This window comes from Mandrillus leucophaeus, unplaced genomic scaffold, assembly GCF_000951045.1.
Source record: "Mandrillus leucophaeus isolate KB7577 unplaced genomic scaffold, Mleu.le_1.0 Scaffold166, whole genome shotgun sequence".
Classification (NCBI taxonomy): domain Eukaryota; kingdom Metazoa; phylum Chordata; class Mammalia; order Primates; family Cercopithecidae; genus Mandrillus; species Mandrillus leucophaeus.
The window spans coordinates 1,580,504-1,602,643 of NW_012101654.1; the positions used below are offsets into that span (position 1 = coordinate 1,580,504).

Genomic DNA, 22,140 nt, shown 5'->3' on the forward strand with positions numbered 1-22,140 from the left:
CAGTGTGAACGCAGCATCTGGCACACAGTAGGGATCAATATGTGGTTTTGGAAGGGCAGAGGAAGGAAGGAAGAAACTGTTGGGTGAATGCTGCCTGCTTCTGTAGCACCGGGTGAGGGCCTTCCTGCCCATAGCTTTGTTCCTTTGACGCCCCGAGACGTGAAGGGCTGAGGCTCCACTCCTAGCCCTCCTGTATGACCTCGGCCCTGAAGCCCAGGGCCTGACTCACCAAACCAAAAATAAAATTCAGCGTCTACTTGTGAACTGGTTGTGTTTGGTAAGATGCTGATTTACATGGGGAGAGGTGCTGTGACTCATAGTCTGGGTGCTCATCCCTACACACTGCTGGTCTCTGAACAAAATCTTACCCTGGACATGTGCATGATCTAAAATTTGTCTTTTCACTTTTTAATGAACACTCGGTTGCACTAAGGTTTGATCAAGACTTGCAGTCTCAGTTGTAAAATAAAATCATTGTTCTAAGAATACTTTGAAGGCAGAAAATGTTAATCACTCAATACCCTCTGCTCTTTTATTACTAGTAAGCTAAAAGGAGGTGGGTGAGCTTAACTAGCATGCTCTTTTCCTGTACGCATAATAGAATTTTAGATGCAAATGTTTTCTCTCTGCTTATGGTCCAAAATCTTTTTTAGTATTGTTTACTCCAGAGCTCTCTTACTTGTTAAAACCTTCCTAAAAGTAAAAAATAAAATTTCTTGTATCCATCTAGATTTTTTCCCTAATGCCTTTCTGAATTTTTTTGTCAGGTCATGGTTTTTAATATTTTCAAAACTTAAGGATAGTTGTGTTATTAATGCATATGTTAACATAACAAAAATTTCTGCCTTTGTAATAAAGAATGAATTAATAAACCGACTTCTTTTATGTCTTCACAGGGCAGCCCAATGGATCCAATGGTGATGAAGAGACCTCAGTTGTATGGCATGGGCAGTAACCCTCATTCTCAGCCTCAGCAGAGCAGTCCATATCCAGGAGGTTCCTATGGCCCCCCAGGCCCACAGCGGTATCCAATTGGCATCCAGGGTCGGACTCCCGGGGCCATGGGCGGAATGCAGTACCCTCAGCAGCAGGTTTGTGCTGGTCCACCGACCCCCTGCTTTTTTGTGATAGTTTTGTGTTTGCCCTTTGCTGTCCACCTAAGATTGATGTTAAAGAGAATTAGGGGGCATTGCACGGATTTTCTGCTTTAATTTTTATTGTTTCTATAATCACAAGTATAATTTTTTCTTTTAAAGATGGAAAGGTGAGCTTCTTAAAGTGGACAGAATACTCTTTGGTAGAAGGGCAGCGGGACCAGCTGTGTTTGATAGATGCACTGTGTCATAAATTTGCGGCAGATTATAACAGATGTAAGCTCTAAAGTGAACTTGGCATTCTAACATTTTTGTCAGACTGTGTCAGATTTTGAGCTGTGAATAGACTATCTTAAGGTGAATTTTCAAGTCTTTTAAAGGTCTTTTCCATGAGGATGACATCAAGGTTTTAAAGTTCAAAAAAAAAAGGTTTAGTGTCCCAAAGTTATTTTGCTTTCATTTCTTAACAAATTATTTCTTCTGGACCTTTTGGAAAAGATTTCTGTATTTCATATAAGAGGATTTGATGTGCATCTGTTTTCTTAGGTCTTGATGGATTTTGTGTTTTTACTTAAAAAAGACTTTTCCTGCTCTTAAAAGACCCAACATTTTCTTTCTTTTTCTCTAGAATCAAATGGTGTCACCTTAGATGACCATTTACCATCCAGCAGTAATAAACCTAGTCTTTTGGATACTTGAAAGAATACCCCTTTATGCTGGCTGGAGGAAGGATGAAATCTGGAAAAGACTCAATTAGATTCAGACTTGTTAGGGTATTTAGTTACTAGGAGCACCAGAAAGGCTTATTGATAAATCGCCATATCGTGCCTAAACCCTCAGGGAGGGGGTCGGCGGAGGCTGCTGCACTTTTTACTGCCCCAGGCCGGGGCGTCCCATAGTGCTGCCACCGCAACCGACAACAGGGCCTGACAGTGCTGTCTCAGGAAATGCTGCCATCTGACCAGACATCTTTTGTTGAGGGGGAAAAAATTAGATATAACTTCTGTTCTCTCTGACGTGGATATGGAGAATGATTGATCATACTTTCCATGAGACATAGCTGTATATGAACAGTTCATTAGTAGGTTGCTTCTGAGCCTTCTCGTTTATACACTATTTGATCTGTATTGTGATTTATTGTTTGTTTCATTATTATTGTTATTAATTTATTATCGAAATTTATTGTAATTATGACATTGTGTAAGTCTATGTTATAATAGCATGGCATGGTGGCACCCTCCTGTAGTTCCAGCTATTCGGGAGGCTCAAGTGGGAGGATCGCTTGAGCCCAGGAATTCGAGTCCAACCTAGGCGATGTATCGAGACCCTAAAAAAAAAAAAAGAAATAAAATAAGTCTTTTATTTATATAATAAGAAATAAAAAGCTGTCTTTCCTCTTTATCTTTGCTCCCACTTGGATGATTTTTTTTTATGTTAAGGCCATTATGGGGGAAAATAGAGGTAGCTCAGCCTTTGAATCCTAGATGCAGATTGAACACCCTTTGCTGTTGTCAGAAGACCTCACCCTTCAATTACTGAAGGTTATCCACTCAGAATTCTAGCAGTCAGTTGCATACTTAATTGTTCTTTTAATGTTTTCCACGTTACTCCTTTTTTTCCAGCAATATTTTGCTGCCTAGGGTAAAAATCTTTAGTTGTGGCTGCTAATTGTGAGAGGGAAATAATTTGTAAATGATGAAAAGCAAGGTGAAAGAGTTGCAATTTTCTCTCCTTCATTTTAGTTTTAAAGCAACTTCACCTTTAGCTGAGAGGAAGATGGCTCAGGCAGCTGGCTGCTAAAGTCCCCATTGCACTCCGTTGTTGATTTTATGTGGGAGCTAATAGTTGTGGATGATGCTCTGGCCACAGGAAGAGAGCAGAGGCGGGAGGGTAGTAAGAAGTAGTGGGACAGGTGGAGAGAAGTGGATGCTCGCCACTCTTGGTCTCCCCACCGTGCTTTTCAGCATGTTTCCCTGATGTAAGATTAAAAAGTCAGTTTCAAAAGGTGCTGTTCATGGCAAGCAGCCGGATCTCCCTGGTCTCTGAAGGAGTTAAGTCTTACTAGAAGTTCTAGATGTTGGCTTAGTTTCCAGTCCCAAAGTGGGAGTCAAACAAATGGAGAGGGTGTGTGAAGAATGATTACCTAGGAAATGTTTTTCATTATTTTCTTTCCCAAATGTGTAAAGCTAAAAGTAGAGGACATACACAAATATATAGAGTAATCTCTATTTTCTTAGCTTCTATTTATTTAATCCCTGTGACTCTTACACACTTTTTAAATCCAATGACTCTTAGATTTATTTGAAGGAACAAATTGATGTAGATTGCCCATCAAGTATTTCAGCAAATTTTTAATTAAGATTTTAGATTAGATATTTTACTGCTAACCAAAAGAAATACTCAGTTCTAATTAAGCACAGATCTTTCTGATAATGAAAGGAAAATAGTATATCTGGTAAGAAATTGAATATCCTGGCTGCAGAAGTGTTGAACTTTCATAATGAGTTAATCAAAGTCATAGGTCTAAATAATCTGTATTGCCTTTTTACCCTTTCATTTAGTTAAATACAGCTTTGAAATATAGTATCTTGTTTTAAAATTTAAAAGGTTAAAAATAACGGAATGCACTTTTGAATGTGTATAACATTTTAAAGAAGACATACAGCTTTTATAATACCAAGGTCATGTGAACAGTTCTTAATAGTTTTTGAAATGGAAAAAAATAGTGAAGATCTAGAGCAAAGGTTATTAGAGCACATGCATTCATTTTGTTAGCTTAAGCCTGTGTTCTTTGTGGAGGAATTTTCAGTGAATTGCTTTGTTTCTGAATTTCGGATAATTATAAATTTGTCCACAAAGAAGGTCCTGGCACTGTGATTGGCTGCTGGTCCTATCCATCTTCCCTTAGGATTAATGTAATTGGCTAACCTTTGTTGTAGTTGGGGCTAATAATGTTCTTCGGGGAAAAAGTTGAAAGATAATTATGACATTGAGTATTTATTGAGTGGACATCACCACCTAGGCATGACTTTGCTTTGGATAGCTTCCAGAACTTTCTGTGTTTGGTTTGTGAACCTCTAATGAGCTGAATCCAGTTCATTTAATACTGCTCATATATTTCTGCACAGGATTAAAATGCAGGAATTCAAGTTTGTAAATTGAGTTGCCCACTTACCAGCTGAGTGGTAAGTTGTCTTTGGCTCAGGGGTCACAGTTTGATTCCTGGCTGGCATTCTGCTCCTGTGATATGAATTTTAAATGAGTATTTTGTTAGAAAGAACTGCAGTGCTGATGTGAAATTTAACATGGAGAGTATCACTGTTTATTTTTTTGTCTCTGAAAGTCTGAAGGAACTGGCCACTGACTGTGTTTGATTTTAGTATTACCCTGGTGGTCTTTGATTTGTATGGTGATAATTGTGTTTTTGAGATATACTCATGACTGGATCTTTGAAGCATGACGTGATAATAGTACATCATTTTAGTCTTTATTAACTGGAACTAGATTTGTGGTCTTTCACTTGCTGATTCTCCCACATCATCAGGCAAATACATGGCTAAACAGATTAGTTTTGCACGGTGCCCTAAAAACTAGTCTACTTGAGTTTTTATTGAGTTCAGGGGGGAAATGAATTTTCTATGCCTCTGTGGAGAATGTTCTGCCTCCAGGCTTCTGGAATTCAGACCTGGGGTTGGTTAACAGAAGTACTTTGGCTGATTTAATCTATTAGACAGCTATACAGAAGATGCATAATTTTTGAGGTTACTAGAATCTGACTCTTGAGTTTTTCAGATTAAAAAAAAAAAAAAAAAAACCAACCTTAAAGACACCAAGATATACTTTGCTGGATCAGGAATGCTGATTTTGTTTCATTGTTCTTGTCCTTGATGATCATAAATGTACACCTAGGCCTTTGCCAACTTGTTTTAAATAATATTTTCATATAAAATGGCACCCAGGAGAAATAGCTTACAGAAGCTAAGCTATTTATTTGTGTCAAGTAGATTTCAATTATGTGGACTAAGATTTTCCCTGAGTTTTTTTTGTAATTCGGTTGATATTTTAATTGTTCTTATAGATGTTTGATAATATGCCTGTTGGAATTATAAAACGGCAAAAAAAAAAAAGCAAAATGAGAGATTTAAGTTCATGCGTGCTTTTATGATGGGAAAACATGACTTTTAGTTTTTAAAGGCGTATCTGTATTGTGAAGAACTTTAAAGTAGGAACATAGAAGATGATCCTTGTTTTGAAATAGAAAATGGCAAAATTAAATATAAACTAATTATTTTTGTTAAGGTGATTCATCTGAACTTATTACTTCATATTGAAGTAAAAACAATTCAAAACAGGTTTCCTTGAAGAGGGCTTGAAAAAGATTGGTATTCTAATTTTGCTGCATGTTTTTTGAGTAAAATATTTATTTCAGAGCATAAGCATTTTATTTGGTACCTTCTTAACAGCCAAAACACTTCTTCCAATGCAAATGTTTATTTTGGCAGCAGATGTTTCTAAAAAGGAGACAAACATTACAATTGTTTGGCTAAAATAAATGTTTCCTTTGGGGTTATTAAGGCAGCCAGGCAATTTCTAGGGTTTCCACCTGTGTTAATTTATATTGTTGATCTATTCAGGAAAAAAAATATATTTCTTTTAAATGTAATTGAAGCCATGTTTTGATACAGTTTGTTTGCATGATAGCTCTGAAAAGTAAGGATGAATGGGGAGAGGAAGACTGGTTTAAGATTTAAAAATTCCAGAGTTTTTCATCATGAAATGTTTATTATGATTCAATCTTTGAATCCTAAATGTGAATCCAATACTCAGGGCTTGATTTTTGTTTTATCTAAAAAAGAGCTTAGACTTCCTATGTTTGCAACTGTGATGGTGTGTCCAGGATGAGAAAGGATAAGTTGACTTAGTGTAATGGAGAGGAATGGGTGCCTGGTGCCTGTTTTACATTCAGACTCTTAATTTTTTGATAGTCTTTATATTTACTTAAAAATGCCCGTTCATATCTGTGTGCACATATATGCTCCCACATGTGTATAAAAAACAGAACATTCATGTGACAATAGCATTCTCCTGTAATGAAACATATGTGTATATGTATATTTATATGTTAAACATATTTGTAGATATACATATATAAACACACAAATAAAATGAAGGTGAACACTTTGGCCAGTAAAATAATGAAATGCTGTGAAATTTCACTGTGTTATTTACAGCATTTTCATACATTCGTGTTCTGTACTAGAAGACTTGGAGCCCAGCTGATTTGCTTGTGCACCTGAAATGTCTGGAGGCCCCTCAGCAGATTGCAGATTTTTATAAATAATGGCCTTTTGTTGGCCACATTTTGTGGTGGTTTCCTCAGTTGTTCTTCAGCAGTGAACATGAAAGTATTTAAGGTTTACCAGCAAAATACATTTATACCTCACATTTCTGCTTCCAAGTAGAGAGCAGATGCTACTGGCTGTGATGCCAAAGCTCCCTGTAGATGGAGTTTTGTAGTAAGAAAATATTTTTGGGTTAGGCACGGTGGCTCATGCCTGTAATCCCAGCACCTTGGGAGGCCAAGGTGGGCAGATCACGAGGTCAGGAAATCGAGACCATCCTGGCTAACACGGTGAAACCCTGTCTCTACTAAAAAATTCAAAAAAATTAGCCGGGCATGGTGGCAGGCGCCTGTAGTCCCAGCTACTCGGGAGGCTGAGGCAGGAGTATGGCGTGAACCTGGGAGGTGGAGCTTGCAGTGAGCCTAGATCGCACCTGTGCACTCCAGCCTCAGCGACAGAGCAAGACTCCTTCTCAAAAAACAAACAAACAACAACAACAACAACAAAAGGAAATATTTTTGAAAAGATTTGTAAATTCCTATAATACCTAACTGGTTTTGTTTACTTTTTATATTGTATTTGGGTTTAAACATGTTTGAATTGTGACATTCTTAGAACGATATATTAGAAGAGATCACATTTCAGGTTAAATACAGATTTTTAAATCTTTAGCCTTTTTCTTAAAAGTGAGAGATCAGATTTTACCTGAAAGTTTAATGAGAAAATGTGAGATGATTTCACTTTAATTTGGAAAGCTGCTTTTATATCAGGATGTTTATATTGATACATTTGTTTTTTATCTGTACATTTACATTATTCTCAATTTTCTAAGCTTATAAACAGTATATAGCGCCTATTCTCTGCTGGTAGTTTATACTGTTTTGTCGTGTACTCATGAGTTCCACTATGTATTTTACAATATAGACTTTCAACCTAAAATATCTGTAAGATTTTCTATTTTATTTTTGAGATATAAATCTTAAATGTATGTTTTATTTTTAATTTTTAGAGACAAGGTCTTGCTCTGTTGCCTGGGCTGGAGTACAGTGGCATGAACATGGCTCACTATAGCCTTGACCTCCTGGGCTCAAACAGTCCTCCCACCTCAGCCTCCCAAGTATTTGGGACTACAGGCATATATCACCATGCCCAGATAATTTTTAAATTTTTTTGTAGAGACGAGGTCTCACCATGTTGCCCAGGTTGGTGTCGAACAAGTGTGTGTTTTAGGTAGCATTGAATTATTTGAGTATATTTTAAGTAAGTGTGATTTACTTGCTTTCACCAAAGAAACATTAAACATGATATTTCTGTTAAAATGTTAATAATTCAAATAAAAGTAACAGTCAACATCAGTAAAATCAACCAACCATATCCCTTCAGTGCTCCTTGAAAAACAAACGCTAAACAACAACGGAAATCCCACAAGATAAATGGAAAGTTAAAGTGATTAAGTGACGTATCTTAGACAAGTGGTTCTCAAACTTTGCCGAATGTTAGAGTCTCCCAGGGCATTAAGAAAATCCTGCCACAGATGCCTAAGGATGCCCATATCAATGACACCTGACTGTGAAGGCCTTAATCTCCCATGACTGCCCTGTGAGTCAGGGTATTAGAGGGAGGCCACGTCAGCGAGCGGGGGCAGCTTACACCCTCTGGAGGCTTGGTGGTGATGGCTGGTTCTTGGCCCACTCGGTGAATCAGAAACTCACCACTGACCCAAAGGAATGAGATGAGCCCAGAACCAGGAGCTGGGCTGGTTGAGTCCTTGCCTATTAACGTCTAATCTGTGTGTGATACCGGGAAAATCTGGATCTCATCGTGCTCCTCTGCCAGATGAGAGGGTTGGACTGTAAGACCTCCCAGCTTGGATTTCCCCTTTAAAGTAACAGTAAGTGAATGTCTTTTTATGTCAGTACTAGATTTTTGTTTGTTTGTTTGTTTGTTTGAGATGGGGTCCTGCTGTGTCACCCAGGATGGAGTGCAGTGGCACGATCACAGCTCACTGCAGCCTTGACCTCCTGGGCTCGGGTGATTCTCTCACCTCAGCCTCCTGAGTAGCTGGGACTATAGGCGCGTGCCACCACACCCAGCTAATTTTTAATATTTTTGTAGAGACAGGGTTTTGCCATGTAGCCCAGGCTGGTTTGAACTTCAGGACTCAGGTGATCCACTCGCCTTGGTCTCCAAAGTGCTAGGATGATAGGCATGAGCCACCGTACCTGGCCTCAGTATTAGATTTTAAAGTCTTGTTATTTCAACAGTCTTGTGAAATGTATGGGTTGATGCTTGACAAATTGTATTAATATAACTGCTGACCCAAATTCTTTAAAATTCTTTTTGAAAGAGAAAGAGGTGTTTCTTCTTCAAAGATTAGCAGATTGTTGGAATCAGTCTAATAAATTATTTTCCAATTCTTAATTTTATTATTATTTTTTTAAATGAATGCATTCTCAGATAAGGTCTTTGTTCTGAGAGAACCTGGTATGTGTTAGATGTGTAGAGTGCAGCCTGTCCTTTTTGATATGTAGAAAATCTTAAGGTTGACATTCTTGGAATCACAAAAGAAAGCAGAGAGATCTAGCAATTACTCATTTTTAAGACATTGCTACTTTCTAAGTAGTTCTGAAAAGAAGTATATATTGTACAATATTGGGACAAATTGTATAAAGTGAAGTTGGGATAGAAATAAGTTTCAAGATTTATGTTCTAGGCATTACTTTAACTCTTTAACTCCCATGAGGTAGGCTAGATGGCTTTGTTTTTGTATTTTAAAATAGGTTTTTTTTTTCTAAAGGCAAGAAGTTTTTTCTTTTATGTTAATAGCCAGCCAATAGTTAAATTCTTTATGGCAAAAAATTCTTTATGGCAGTTTGATTATTTTTACATGTAACAAACTTATTAAAGCTATTTGCCCTTATTATAGTTTTGAAAAGGAACTTTAAAAGTTAAATCTGTAGTTGTGAATGAAATTAAGAAAACTCTTAAGCCGAGAAGGTGCAGAGGAAGAAGATGGGTGGGAGCGTGAGGGAAGTAGGGGATTATAAAGAAGCAGCAGCCTCGCTTCTCAGAGTGGCCTGTGGACCCCTCCGCAGAGCCAGCAAGCCTTGCTTAATCCAGGCTTCGTCAGGCCTCGAGAGCAGCTCTGCAGTTGGACTCGAGTTTAGAAATGTTTGGGACGTCCTGGATTTGAGATCTGAGTGTGGGTAGTGTGCGTGTATAACACAAACATCCCTTGCCTACTTAAATAGCCCCAACCCAAAATTTTGGTCACTAGATAAACAGCAGGAGTTACCCAGCTTCCCAATTCTTACGGAGAAGTGTGTTTAATTTAGAAAGCAGACCATATTCCAAAGAATGAGCCAAATTCATCCTCCTTTATTGATATTGACTTGGTAAGAGCATGCTTTTTTTTTAAGTAACTACCAAGCAAACCAACCTGTAGAATTGGCTCTTCAGGGTTAGTCAAAGGCAGGAATCCAAGTCAAGATCTATAAAACATCGAACATTCAGAAACAGAGTCAGACTAATGTTAATAGCAAAAATATGCAGGTATTAGAATTAAAATGCAAAAACCTGTCATTGCTGGGGTAATTAAGTTTTACTTAATGGTCCTGAGACATGGCATAACCAGCCTCACTTGGATAGTTGTAGTAGCTAGTCCTCAAGAGAGCTGGAGACAAACGTCTTTTGGAAGAAAGCTTCAGTCTGAGATGCACCGCAGAAAAGACAGCTACGTAGGGATGGTTTTCCAGCCTGAGCTGCCAATGATAGCGAGAGCATGCCTGAAAGCAATAGCTCTTAAAACGCTCTAAGTCACCGGGGTCTGTCGGGGGCTGGGGGAGGGATAGCATTAGGAGAAATACCTAATGTGGTGCAGCAAACCAACATGGCACTTTATACCTATGTAACAAACCTGCACGTTGTACACAGTTGACCTTAGAACTTAAAGTGTAATAATTAAAAAACAAAACACACACAAAAAAACGCTCTAAGTAAGGATTGGATGTTCCTTTATAATCAGTATCATAATCATTGTTTCCAAAGAGAACTGGGAAAAGAAAAAGGCCAGAATAATTATTGGCCTATGGGATCTGTGACCTCAGATGCTTTCTTAAAAGGGTCAGCCAACAAGGAGGTTTCCCTTGTTTTCTTTTTTTTTTTTTTTTGAGAGAGTCTCGCTCTGTGGCCTGGGCTGGAGTGCAGTGGCTTGATATCGGCTCACTGCAAGCTCCGCCTCCTAGGTTCACGCCATTCTCCTGTCTCAGCCTCCCAAGTAACTGGGACTACAGGTGCCCACCACCATGCCCGGCTTTTTATTTTTATTTTATTTTATTTTTTTTAGTAGAGACGGGTTTCACTTTGTTAGCCAGGGTGGTCTCGATCTCCTGACCTCGTGATCCACCTACCTTGGCCTCCCAAACTGATGGGATTGCAGGCATGAGCCATCACGCCCGGCCCCCTTTTTTTCAATTAGTATATTACCTTGAGATTTCCAGTAGGATCTTCAGGTATCCCAATAGTCATTTTCCAGACATCTTAAGGATTTACATCTCTGGAGGTTCTCCTCAGTGTCCTGGGCTTTATGGAGAAATAGGGCCTACCTTCTTTTCTTCCTACTTGTGGGTCCTGTGCCATTCGTTAGGGGTCATGGGGACGACAAGATCTTACTCTTCAGTAATTGGCCAAAATTTGATGTTTAGTGTCTTAGTTTCTTTTCTGTTGCTATAGAAGAATATCACAGACTGGGTAATTTATAAAGAAAGACAATTTATTTCTTACTGTTATGAAGGTTGAGAAGTTAAAAGGCATGGTGTTGGCCTCTGGTGAGGGCCTTTTGCTCCTTCATAGCTTGGTGGAAGGCATCACAGGGTGAGAGGGTAGGAGCACGCCGGCTCAGATCTCTCTTCCTCTTCTCATAAAGCCATGAGTCCCATTGTTGGGGACCTCATTCTGATGACCTTATCTAATTGATTTCTGAGGTCCCTACCTCCAATCAACATATGAATTTGGAGATTAAAATTTCAACACATGAAATTTAGGGAATACATTCAAATCATAGCAGTTGGGGAGACGAGGAAATACTAGAATTCCCTTCAGCTGCCAGAAAGAGCTAATCTTTTCTGCCCTAGTGTCTCTGGCTGAGTTCTCACCTGTTCTTCTTCCTTCTTAGCTTCAAAATAAAAGGATGGGAAGAGTGATAACTTGGTCACATCACTGGCCCTTAGTCTTCATGGCATCTGATGTATCACAGCACACTTCCAAGAATGGTGGTTAAGGGATGCTTCACTGCACATACATAGCAGGCCATGAGAGTGATAAGCACACAGTGGAGAATGAGGCATGAGGCTCCAGGAGGGATTCCAGCTCTGACCAGGAAATCACCACTGCTGCGAAAAGCCGCCAAGGTCTGGCAAGGAGCATCATGCAGTGTGCTTACTTCCCAGTCAAACTCTGCTGTGATCTAACAAAGAATTTGAGTCATGTGAATGTACACAGGCTGCAAGAGAGGCTGCAAATTTGATTTCTGATTTCTAAAGTTTGAAGGCAGGACTTTTTGGTTGCTCACTCTTTATAGGGAACACAGAATTGTTCTCGACAGTTCCAAAGTTTTTCTTGTGTAAAAATTTCCCTCTTCAGTGTCGCCTCCTATAGTTTTCCTGTCTCAGTACCTGGTAGCTCCTTCCTGCCCACCGCCTGGGTCACAACCTGGTCCTCCTCTGTTTCTCAGCCTTTAAATCTTTTTCTCAGCCTTTTTCATCTGTTCTGACCTTTGTGTTTCCTTTTCCTCCTGCTGGGAAGGCTTTTGGCCAGGTCTTGCAGGGCTTGCTATCTCAGGTCCTTGAGACATTTCTCTGACTTAAGTAAAATTGCACACTTCCACTGCCTCCTGCCCTGTTCTGTTTTCTCCAGTTCTCTTATCCCCTCCTGAACCTCACTCGTCTGATGCTTCCATTAGAACATATGCCCTAGGCCGGCAGGGACTGTTTTCCCCAGGTGCGGACCCATCATCTAGAGCCCTACATGGCATTTCACAAACATTTCCAAACTACAAATAAAGAAGTTGCTGAATCGTAGACTCTGACGAGTGAAATCTGTCCAGCTTGATGCAAAAATGTCTGTGTGTTTTAGCCGTGTATCTGCCTCCCATGGTTAGCTCCGAGGTGGGCTCGTTCACCAAGGCTTTCATAGTTTCCACTAGAATCCCGGTGCCCAGGTGCTCTGAGAACAAAGCCTGGAGACAGCTGCGGGACTGTGTTTTTAATGCTGCTTTCAGATTCCTAAGGAAATTTTGATGCCTGAGAGATTGTTCTAGCAGAGTGGTTTTCAGTCTTGCTCATTTCAGTGTGTGTCATATCAGGGATCTATGTTTCTTCCTCTCTGATTCTAACCCCGTTGAGTAAATCGGAGATGGCTGCTATTCTGCTGTAAGGCCCATCATGTCTCAGAATGATCCCTTGTGCTGGGTGTAATACCTCAGTCTAGAGAAGGTTGAGTCGGATTTGGTGTATGTGTGATGGGAGCTAGGTTCTTCATCCCAACACCAGTCATTGAACAGTGCTTACTGAAGAACGTCGCCAAGTAGTTAGGATGCCGTACATACAAAACAGATGTTCTTCTGTTAGCGATTTGCTGCTGGAGGGAAGAGAGTTCTGCCACGTATGGTGGAAGAACAGGGCCTGGAAGATGGGCTTTGAGCCTCTGTGGGGAGGGCACAGTTCACATCCATGTTTGTGCTGGAATCCCGGAAAGGGCTTTTGATGGCATTTTAGTTCTCTGTCACTGAGTGTTTGGACCCAGACTTGATTTTCACAATGCTTTATGGGGCTGCTGCCATTATGCATACACTGCATCGTAGCCTGTTTCCAAAGCAGAGGTCATGGCTACGGCTGGAATGACAGTTGCACCTCAGAGTAGAGGAATGAAATTTAGGTTGCATTCTTAAAAATCATTGCTGTGTGCTTTATTCTGGTTGAGGATCTATGATAGATAAATAATTTTGATGACGATAATGACAGGAATGTGGTGCCTCCATGTAACTGTCGTCATCATCATTGTCTCCTCTCTGGGCCCAATTTCTTATTTGTATCATATGAGAAGTTGCCTCTGGATGACAATAACAATAACAGCAATCTCTGTGCCAGGTCTTATGGTAAGTCCTTTTACATGGATGTTCTCCTTTAATCCCTGCCATCTTTCTATTCATCTCCATTTTATGAATGGTAATAGTAGCTCATGTTTATTGAGGGTTTACTCTGGGTCAGGCACTTGCTTGTTTTGCTTGTTTTATATGGATTAACTCACCCAGTCCATGTAACGGCCTCTGAGATGGGCATTGTTATATAGTCATCCTCAATTTACAAATGAGGAGGCTAGGGGAAGGGGTTAATCAGGCTGTTCAAAGTTACTTGCCTACTAAGTGCTACAACAAGCATGTCAGTCCCTTAGCGCCTGAACTCTGGGCGCACGCTCGCACTGTTTTATGATTCTGGTAAAGCTGGAATCCTCGTCACTGACACTAGAGTTCCTTTGAGTTTTTAAATACTAAGGCTGATTATAATTAAGGTAGCCTCATTTTGACTGGAATATTCGTTTCACGTAAAGTCTTTTGTGACCTTTAACAAATTGGAAATTGAATGTTACCTGCCACGCCTGTCACACTTGGAGGGATGCTTTTGAGGGGAATTTCACATAACATAACATTAATCCCTTAAAAGTGTACAGTGCAGTAATGTTTACTGCAGGAATAGTTTTGTACAGCCACCGCCTCTGTCTAGTTCCAACATTTTCACCACCCCCAGATGAGACCCTGGACTCCTTAAGTAGTCACTCTCTGTTGTCCCTCTTACCCCCAGGCAGTGGCTAACCTGCCTTCTACCTCTGGATTTACCTGTTTTTGATGTTTCATGTAAATAGAATGATACAATATGTGACCTTTTGTGTCTGGCTTTTTCCACTTAACATTCTGTTTTCAAGGTTCATCTCTTGTGGCACGTACCAGCACTTCATTCCTTTTTATGGCTTAATAATAAATAATAATAAATAAAATAATAAAGCCTTGTAGGAAGGGTGCAGGAGAGGTGGGTGCCTCTGCTTGTCAGAAAGGTGGCCTTCATGGGTGGATTGGCTGAGTGTAGAATTCTAGATTGGATATAATTTTCCCTCAAAAGCTGCTGTTCCCCACTGTCCTCTGAGCTTCTAGCATGTCTGTTGAGAAGTCCAAGGCCTCTTCTTTTGTATGTCACTGATTGTTTTTCTCTCTGGAGACTTTAAAAGCTTGATTTCTAAAATGTGGATGAACTTTGGAGTTGGTATTTTCCATCTGTTTTGCTAGACTTATCAGTATTAAATTAAATCTGTTGTTAAATCAGTATTAAATTAAATGAAATCTATTGGATGTGTGCATCGCATTTTGTTTATTCATCCATTGATAGACATTTGGGTTGTTTCCACCTTTTAGGAATTATAACTAGTGCTATTGTGAACATTTGTGTATAGGTATTTATTTGAATACTTACTTTCAATTATTTTGAGTATATACCTACGAGTAGAATTGCTGGATCATATGGTGATTCTGTATGTTAACTTTTTAAGGAACTGCCAAACCATTCTCCAGAGTGGCTGTACCATTTTACACTAGAAACAGGATTTTACCATTGGTCTGTTATTTACTGAGACTCTTAAGTGTCAGGGAATCTTGCCAAACCCTTTCCATATACCATTTGCTATAATTCTCGCCAAATCCATGAGGTAAGTAATACTACTCACTTTGCCAGTGGGGAAACAAAGGTTAGGTAGCCCAAGTGCATACAAACTCTAAGTTGAGAATTCTGCTTTTCTAGTAGATAGTAGCCTTAAAGATCCTCCAGCCCAGCATTGCTGTATGTGCAACACACTCCACTGGGGTTAGGCAAGGTCATTTTGGGTGGCTCATAGACACAGCATTACGTAACCTGGAGTCACAGAGCAGGGAAGTTGTTCTCTCATTGGTGTCAGTATGCCGTAGCACCCTTCCAGCACTTCATAGTGCCTCCTACCCCATTTCCTTTTTCTGAAGAACAGGCGTCTATGCCTTGGGTAGCATCAGCATCTGGTTAGAATGTAACCATATTGTGTTCTCTTCATGGTATTCATTTTTTTCTGGTAATCTTCTGTTTATGACAAGTAATATTATTTTATATTTATGGTAGTATGCAAAGTTTTATTTTAAAATACAATTATTTGAATTAAAAAGTGTTTCACTGGAAAGAAAAACAGTTCCTACTGTAAGTTAAGCTTACTTACTTTGAGTTTAACTCAGCACATGTATTTTCAATGTCCACAGTGTGATTAGTCCTGTACTAGTCATGGGGAAATACCAAGACGGCCATAACTGGGGCTTTGCTCTGGAGGACCATGGCAGGGACACTGCAGAGAGTTATGCTGAGTAGTGCGCACAGGTAGAGATGTTTACCCTGGGGCTGTGGTAACACCGAGGGGCACCCCTGGGCTGGGATAAGGACCGGGATGTAGGGGAAGTATTAGGCTGTGTATGTGAATCCAGACCGATTCTAATAATGATATGTATTTACTAAATTTTAAAAATTGATATTTTGCATTTAGATAAATGCCATTATCTCATGTATCCATTGCTTTCCATAGCTATTGTTTTGGTTGAAGAAATTGAGAGAATATTATTAAGGTCTTTGATAGTTTGTTCACTTAGTTGTCATCAGATGTTTATTGGTAGCCCTAAGTGGGTGAACTTTAAGTACATCATGGGAACAGACACGTACCAGGTATTTGGATGCAGTGTGAGGAGTGCTGGGTCAAGATCTATGGACCATACTCTGGGAACACCTGAAGCTGCATGGGGTGGGGAATAGGTGCCCCTAGACCTGGATCTTGCCGTAGGAGTTTGCTGGGTCTGGGGAGAGAGGTATGTGTTCTTGGGGAGCTGGTAGAGTGTGCTTTTCAAGTTCAATTAGATTGTAAAGGGGTCTTTGTGAATTTTACAGAGTTTTTCACATTTTCAGTTTACACATGATTATGAGCATAGAATCTAGCTTTCTTCCCTTCTTGCTTCCAAATTTTCCTTTCATCTTTGTTCTGCTTTGGTGCTTTGATGGATCAATTCGGAAAGCCACAGGGCTGCCGCTTAAAGGCTGGCTGGATCTTGTTTGATTTTTTTTTTTTTAAGTAGAGAAACTGTTTCTTCATACTTGGAGCAAGGGCTCAGGCTTCCAGAGTGAAAAAAATTCATAATCTATCCATGTTTCCAGAGAGAATGAAAGTGCGGTATGTCTGTAAACAGTGTTTTGATAAGTAGACTTTTTAAAATTGGTGTATGATTTCTATTAACCTTATTTTCTTCTGTATCAGAGTGCATCATGCAATTATAGCACCTCTATGGCAGTTAAGTTTATATATAAAGAATTAATATTTTGCTTTGCAGTCTACATTGCTGATGACTTTTGCCTTTGGAGATAGGAACTTGCCAAAAATCTAAAGTAGTATCAGGCAATATACTCAACACTGAGCATTTATTCTGGTGTGTTTAACCTGGTGAAGGACAACAGGGAAATAAGTAAAGAAGTGAAGTTTTGAATAAAAACTGACTGCCTTGCCCTGTATTTCCTTTTCCCTCTATCATCTTTCCATATTATAACTTTTGGTTAAATCAGCTTTTGGTGTTTACATTGATATAACTATAAAATAACTGTCTGTAGTTGAGTCATGGACTGTAAGCATATTTCCTTACTCTACAGCTTTCTGTTATCCAGGAGTTGATAACTGCCCGTTATTTCACTTTTTAAGAAATGTATACATCACCAGTTTATCCTCAAGCTCTGATAGAACTGTGCAATTCCTCTCAAGATGGTGGACCCATTAGTTAATCAGACTCGGAGTGAACATTTTTCATGTTCGTGGATGACCATCATCTTTTGAATAGCCTTTCTGTGTCTAGGGAGATGTCCACACGTAAAAAGCTCTGCCTCCGTAATTTAGGATTCAGAACTCAAATTCACAGCCTCTCTTGCAGCCAGGGATGCATTCAGGTGGCTTAAATTCTTTTAATTAGACCAGCCATACTAGACTTTGATTTGGAAGTAAGCACTTTGCATGTTGCTCTTTAAATTTTGTGTGGCTTTCAGCAGCAGTGGTGATCTCCTGGTCAGAGCTGGAATCCCTCTGGGAGGCCCCTGCCGCATTCTGCATTCTGTGCTTTATTACCCTCCTGGCCTGCTGCGTATGCCGAGAAAAGCATCCCTTAACTGCCATTCTTGGAATTACTTTGACCTCAAACCCTGTTTTCTGAATTCCGTGTCTTGTCTTTATGTAATCCCTCGTTTTAGTAGGGTTCATTCTGTAGTAGCTTTGTAGGAAGGGTGCAGGAAAGGTGGGTGCCTCTGCTTGTCAGAACGGTGGCCTTCATGGGTGGATTGGCTGAGTGTAGAATTCTAGATTGGATATAATTTTCCCTCAAAAGCTGTTGTTCCCCACTATCCTCTGAGCTTCTAGCATGTCTGTTGAGAAGTCCAAGGCCTCTTCTTTTGTATGTTACTGATTGTTTTTCTCTCTGGAGACTTAAAAAATTTGATTTCCTTGATTTCTAAAATGTGGATGAACTTTGGAGTTGGTATTTTCCATCCATTTTGCTAGACTCATCAGTAGTAAACTGGTTGCTGTTTTTTTCTTTGTTAGGGGACGGTATTATTTCTTTGATAATTACCTTATCTTTACTTTCTTTGTTCTTACTATCTATAAACCTTATTAGTTGGATGTTATAAGTCCTGGATTGATTCTTTAATTTTTGAAACTTTTTTTCTATCCTCCTTTCATCTGTTTGCTTTTTTTGTTCTAGTTCCTGGCAGATGTTTGTTCTGTTTTTGTAGTTTCACTTTCCACGAACTTGTTTTGTTCACCAAATTTTTCTTTTTTATACGATCTTACTCTTATTTTGTGGCTACGATGGTTTATCTCGCTGACGATAATGTTGGGATTCTTTTTGAAGAGCTCCTCTGCAGTGTTCCTGGTCCGTATTTCCTTTTAGCCCTTCACCTACACAGTCTTACAGTCTTTAAGGTTGGAGGCTTTTTTTTTGAGACAGAATCTCACTCTGTACAGTGGCACAATCTTGGCTCACTGCAACCTCCGCCTCCCGCGTTCAAGTGATTCTTCTGCCTCAGCCTCCCGAGTAGCTGGGACTACAGGTGTGCGCCACTACGTCCGGCTAATTTTTTTTTTTTTTTTGTATTTTTAGTGGAGACTTTTTAGTGGAGACAGGGTTTCACCATGTTGGCCAGGCTGATCTCAAACTCCTGACGTCGTGAACCACCCGCCTCGGCCTCCCAAAGTACTGGGATTACAGGCTGAGCCACCGTGCCTGGCCAGAGGCCTTCTTGAGATGTCTGGTGGTCCTTTGCTTTCCGCACATCTGTTAACAGCCAGTTCTGAGAACTGATCTGCACGCAGGATGTGTGGATGGGGCTGCTGTGGGTGGGGAGAGGATTGGGCCATCTTGTTGTCGGACCCTCACATGTTGTTATCTCCCCCTCCCCAGTAACTAACTCATCATGGACTCTCAGAGCAGAAGTCAGGGTGTCTGGAGAGCTGGAGGCCCACTGGGGCATGGGCCCACATGTTTTAACCGAATGCCCCTTTTCCATGGACTCACCTGCTGCTGGCCCCTCCAGGTGGCAGTTCCTCTTGCCTTCCGACAGGAGGGGTGGGGATTGAGAAGGGGGATCTCTGAATTGCTCCCTACTGTCCAGCCCCCCACCACCCGCTGATTCCTGTCTTTGGGGTTCTGCACTTTAATTAGCTTGCTTCTTATTCTCTCACCTAGAACAGATTAAAACTTTAATTATCACCTGTCTTTCTGCTTTTCTCCTTCCAAAAATTTTTTGACCTCTCTTATCTGTTACTATCTCACCTCATGTTTTCTTTGGCCTTGTGGTACTTTTGTTTTTATTTCTTTGCTGTCATTTTAATGGGGTTCCATCAACGAGTAGAGAGAAACATGAGCGTTTGATCTGTTTACCAGAAACCTCTCCAAAGGCATCTTTAATAAGCAGTTTTTTGTTTTTTTTAAACCAACCTATTTTCTACATAGGAGATTTTAATACTGTGCTATCTGGTAATGCGCCAGAGTTTTCAGTGTCTCAAGGAATTGGTAGACTAAGAATAAACCTAAGAATAAATGAATTAAGCAGCACTACTGGAGTGTCTCTGTTTGGCAGACAACCTGGCCTGAGGAGGCCATGTAAGGGCGGGGTGGCCTTTGTTTAGATTAGCCAGGAAAAGCTTCAGGGAACTCAGGAAGTGCTGCTCAGGGGAAGGAAGGGGTCTCCCAGCTGTGTTTAGGACCCAGCAAATGGGAGGTCTGAAGTGGGAAGGCCAGCCAGGCTCTCCCACCAGCCAGAGGCGAAATCAGGTCTGGGTCTGGAGAGAACATCCCCAGTGAAGGGCGACAGACAGGAGAGTCCAGCTGAGATAGACGATGGGAAGGAAAGAGAGTTTTGGAGGTTTCTTGCAGATGAGAGCAGATACATTTTAATGAGGCTGAAGGTGATCCTGGTGTTGTAAATGTTAAGGATACCCTGAATGTGTTGACATTTGGTGGTTATTAATGCGCATCTGCAGGTAGACATGATTTTTCTGGTTATCCTTTGCTTTTAGGAGAAAAAAAGAGGCAAGTTAAGTAAAGTATTTTAAGCTTATATTTAGTCCGAAAAGAAATTTCTGATTGTGGGCCCGGCTCTCTGCAGATGTGGCTTGCTCAGGAGTCGCAGAACCCAACTCGACCTCCTCCCTGGAAGCCTGTCGGAGAATCCAGTACGTAAAACAGTCAGAGCGAGGCTGTTGTAATTGAGGCCCCACCTACCTGGCTTTCCGCTTGCCCTGTCACTGGACAGGTGATACTAAGCATTCATATTTAGAATCGTGACAGAGACTTTCCCCGTCTTCAGTCCTCAGGGAAAGATGCAGTGGTGCTCATTTAAGGCAGAAAATATAACTAATGTCTGTGTTTCAGTGTAATTTTTAACAATAAAGAATGAAACGGAAAGAACTTTCCGATTAATACTTATGAACCCAGAAAATGAAGTTAGTCGTTATAGCATAATCCTTAGCTCCTCAGCCTTCCGTTGTACTATTGCTGTATTTGAGCTTTATCGAAGGGAACAGCTTCACAGTATCTGTATGTGTGGCCCAGTGCCAAGACCGGCATGAAACTAAAAACAACAACAGCAAACTGTTAGAGTAATTATAACAAAAGTCAAGTCTGTAGCCTTATGTGTCAGGAATAAAGAATAAGAGTTCAATTTATTTGGCCAGTGTTTGGTGTTCACATTGCTGTTTATATAACTCTACATATGGTCTTTCAAAGTGATCGTGCACTTCCAAAATGAAATATCTACCCACTTTTATCAGCTTCCCCAAATGTTATCTTTTAATGTCTTCATCAGGATTAAAACACCCATTAGTAATTAGGATAGCTCAGGAAGAGGATCTTCCGTGTAGACCACCATACTGGCTGGAGGTTGTTATTCTTCTCTGCACATTTTTGGTGCCCTGGGGTTGGCCTGATCCTCAGACCCCCTTAAGTTAAAAATACCCGGTGTGTGGTCTGCCAGCTGGCCCAAGGCCAGGCTTTTTATAGCCTTGTCTGGCCTGGGAATGGAGCTTAGCATGAGGGGAGGTGCCGGGGGGCCTTCTCTGGCTTGGTAGACCAGAAGTGTGGGGAGGCCCTGCTGCCTCGCTAAGTCTTAGCTCTGTCATCGTAAATAAAAGACAAGAGTCATCTGATGGCAGTCCCTTTCTTTGATATCTTTTGGTAAGATATTTGTTACAATAACCAAGGAGACAACTTTAAGTAAATTTCCCATTATTTTTGAAGCCTGTTGCACCATCTGCCAGGGAGAAACTTCACCGCCTGGGTCCATATACTTTCACTAATTAACTGAGCATCAGGTTCCTGGAGAAACATATTTATTAAATGTCAAAAATTTGGGGACATTTAGTCTTCATTTTTGGTCTTCTGTGTCCAGTGGCATTTTTCCTAAATTATGTCCAGCATTTCCTTGAGATTATCTATGCTATTTTTTGTTCTCAATTGTTGCTTGGATTCTTCTGAAGGTACTCATGTGTTACCAGGGTTCTTCCCTCTCCTCCCCTAGGAGTACTTAGAAAACCATTTTTGTCCCCCTTCCTCCATACCCTCTTCCCTGGAAGAGTTTTATATACTAAATCATAGTGTGAAAGTAATAAATGCCATTGACACCTTGCTTTGCTTTGTTATTAAACATTGGTAAGGAATGTGGTACAGTGAGGGATAATGTTACAGAATTGTCATTACGAATAATTTTCAGGCCAAACCCCGCAGTCAGCCACCATGTGTGACCCACTGCTAAGACTTAAAATATTAAATGGCAGAATGTTAATTAATTCATAGAGAGAAGCATCTGAATTTATGTAGTCTAAAAGAGTCAAAATTTAAACACCTCTTTGTGTAAATTGTTACAGTCTTTGCATGTTTTTCTGTTCCAAAGAGCAGGCAATCACATTCATTTTCTCCTTCTTTTCTTATTCATTACTTGATGGAAGGGGCAAAAGAAGAAAAAGACAAATATTTGGGTGTTTTTTTTTGTGCCGGGGAGGATAGCTTTTTTGGTTTTGTTTTGTTTTTAAAGCCTTTAAGGACCGTAGTTGGTAAGCCAATT

The 22,140-nt window shown here is 40.2% G+C and overlaps 1 protein-coding gene across 1 annotated transcript in view; it reads left to right on the forward strand.

The window, feature by feature from the left end:
- The first annotated feature begins 894 nt into the window (after positions 1 to 894).
- ARID1B (AT rich interactive domain 1B (SWI1-like)) overlaps positions 895 to 22,140 on the forward strand; it is a 423,627-nt gene continuing 402,381 nt past the window's right edge. Inside the window, exon 1 of the mRNA XM_011976438.1 lies at positions 895 to 1,091. Coding sequence (XP_011831828.1) covers positions 906 to 1,091 — 186 coding nt within the window. The 5' untranslated portion in view covers positions 895 to 905. The remainder of the gene's footprint in view (positions 1,092 to 22,140) is intronic.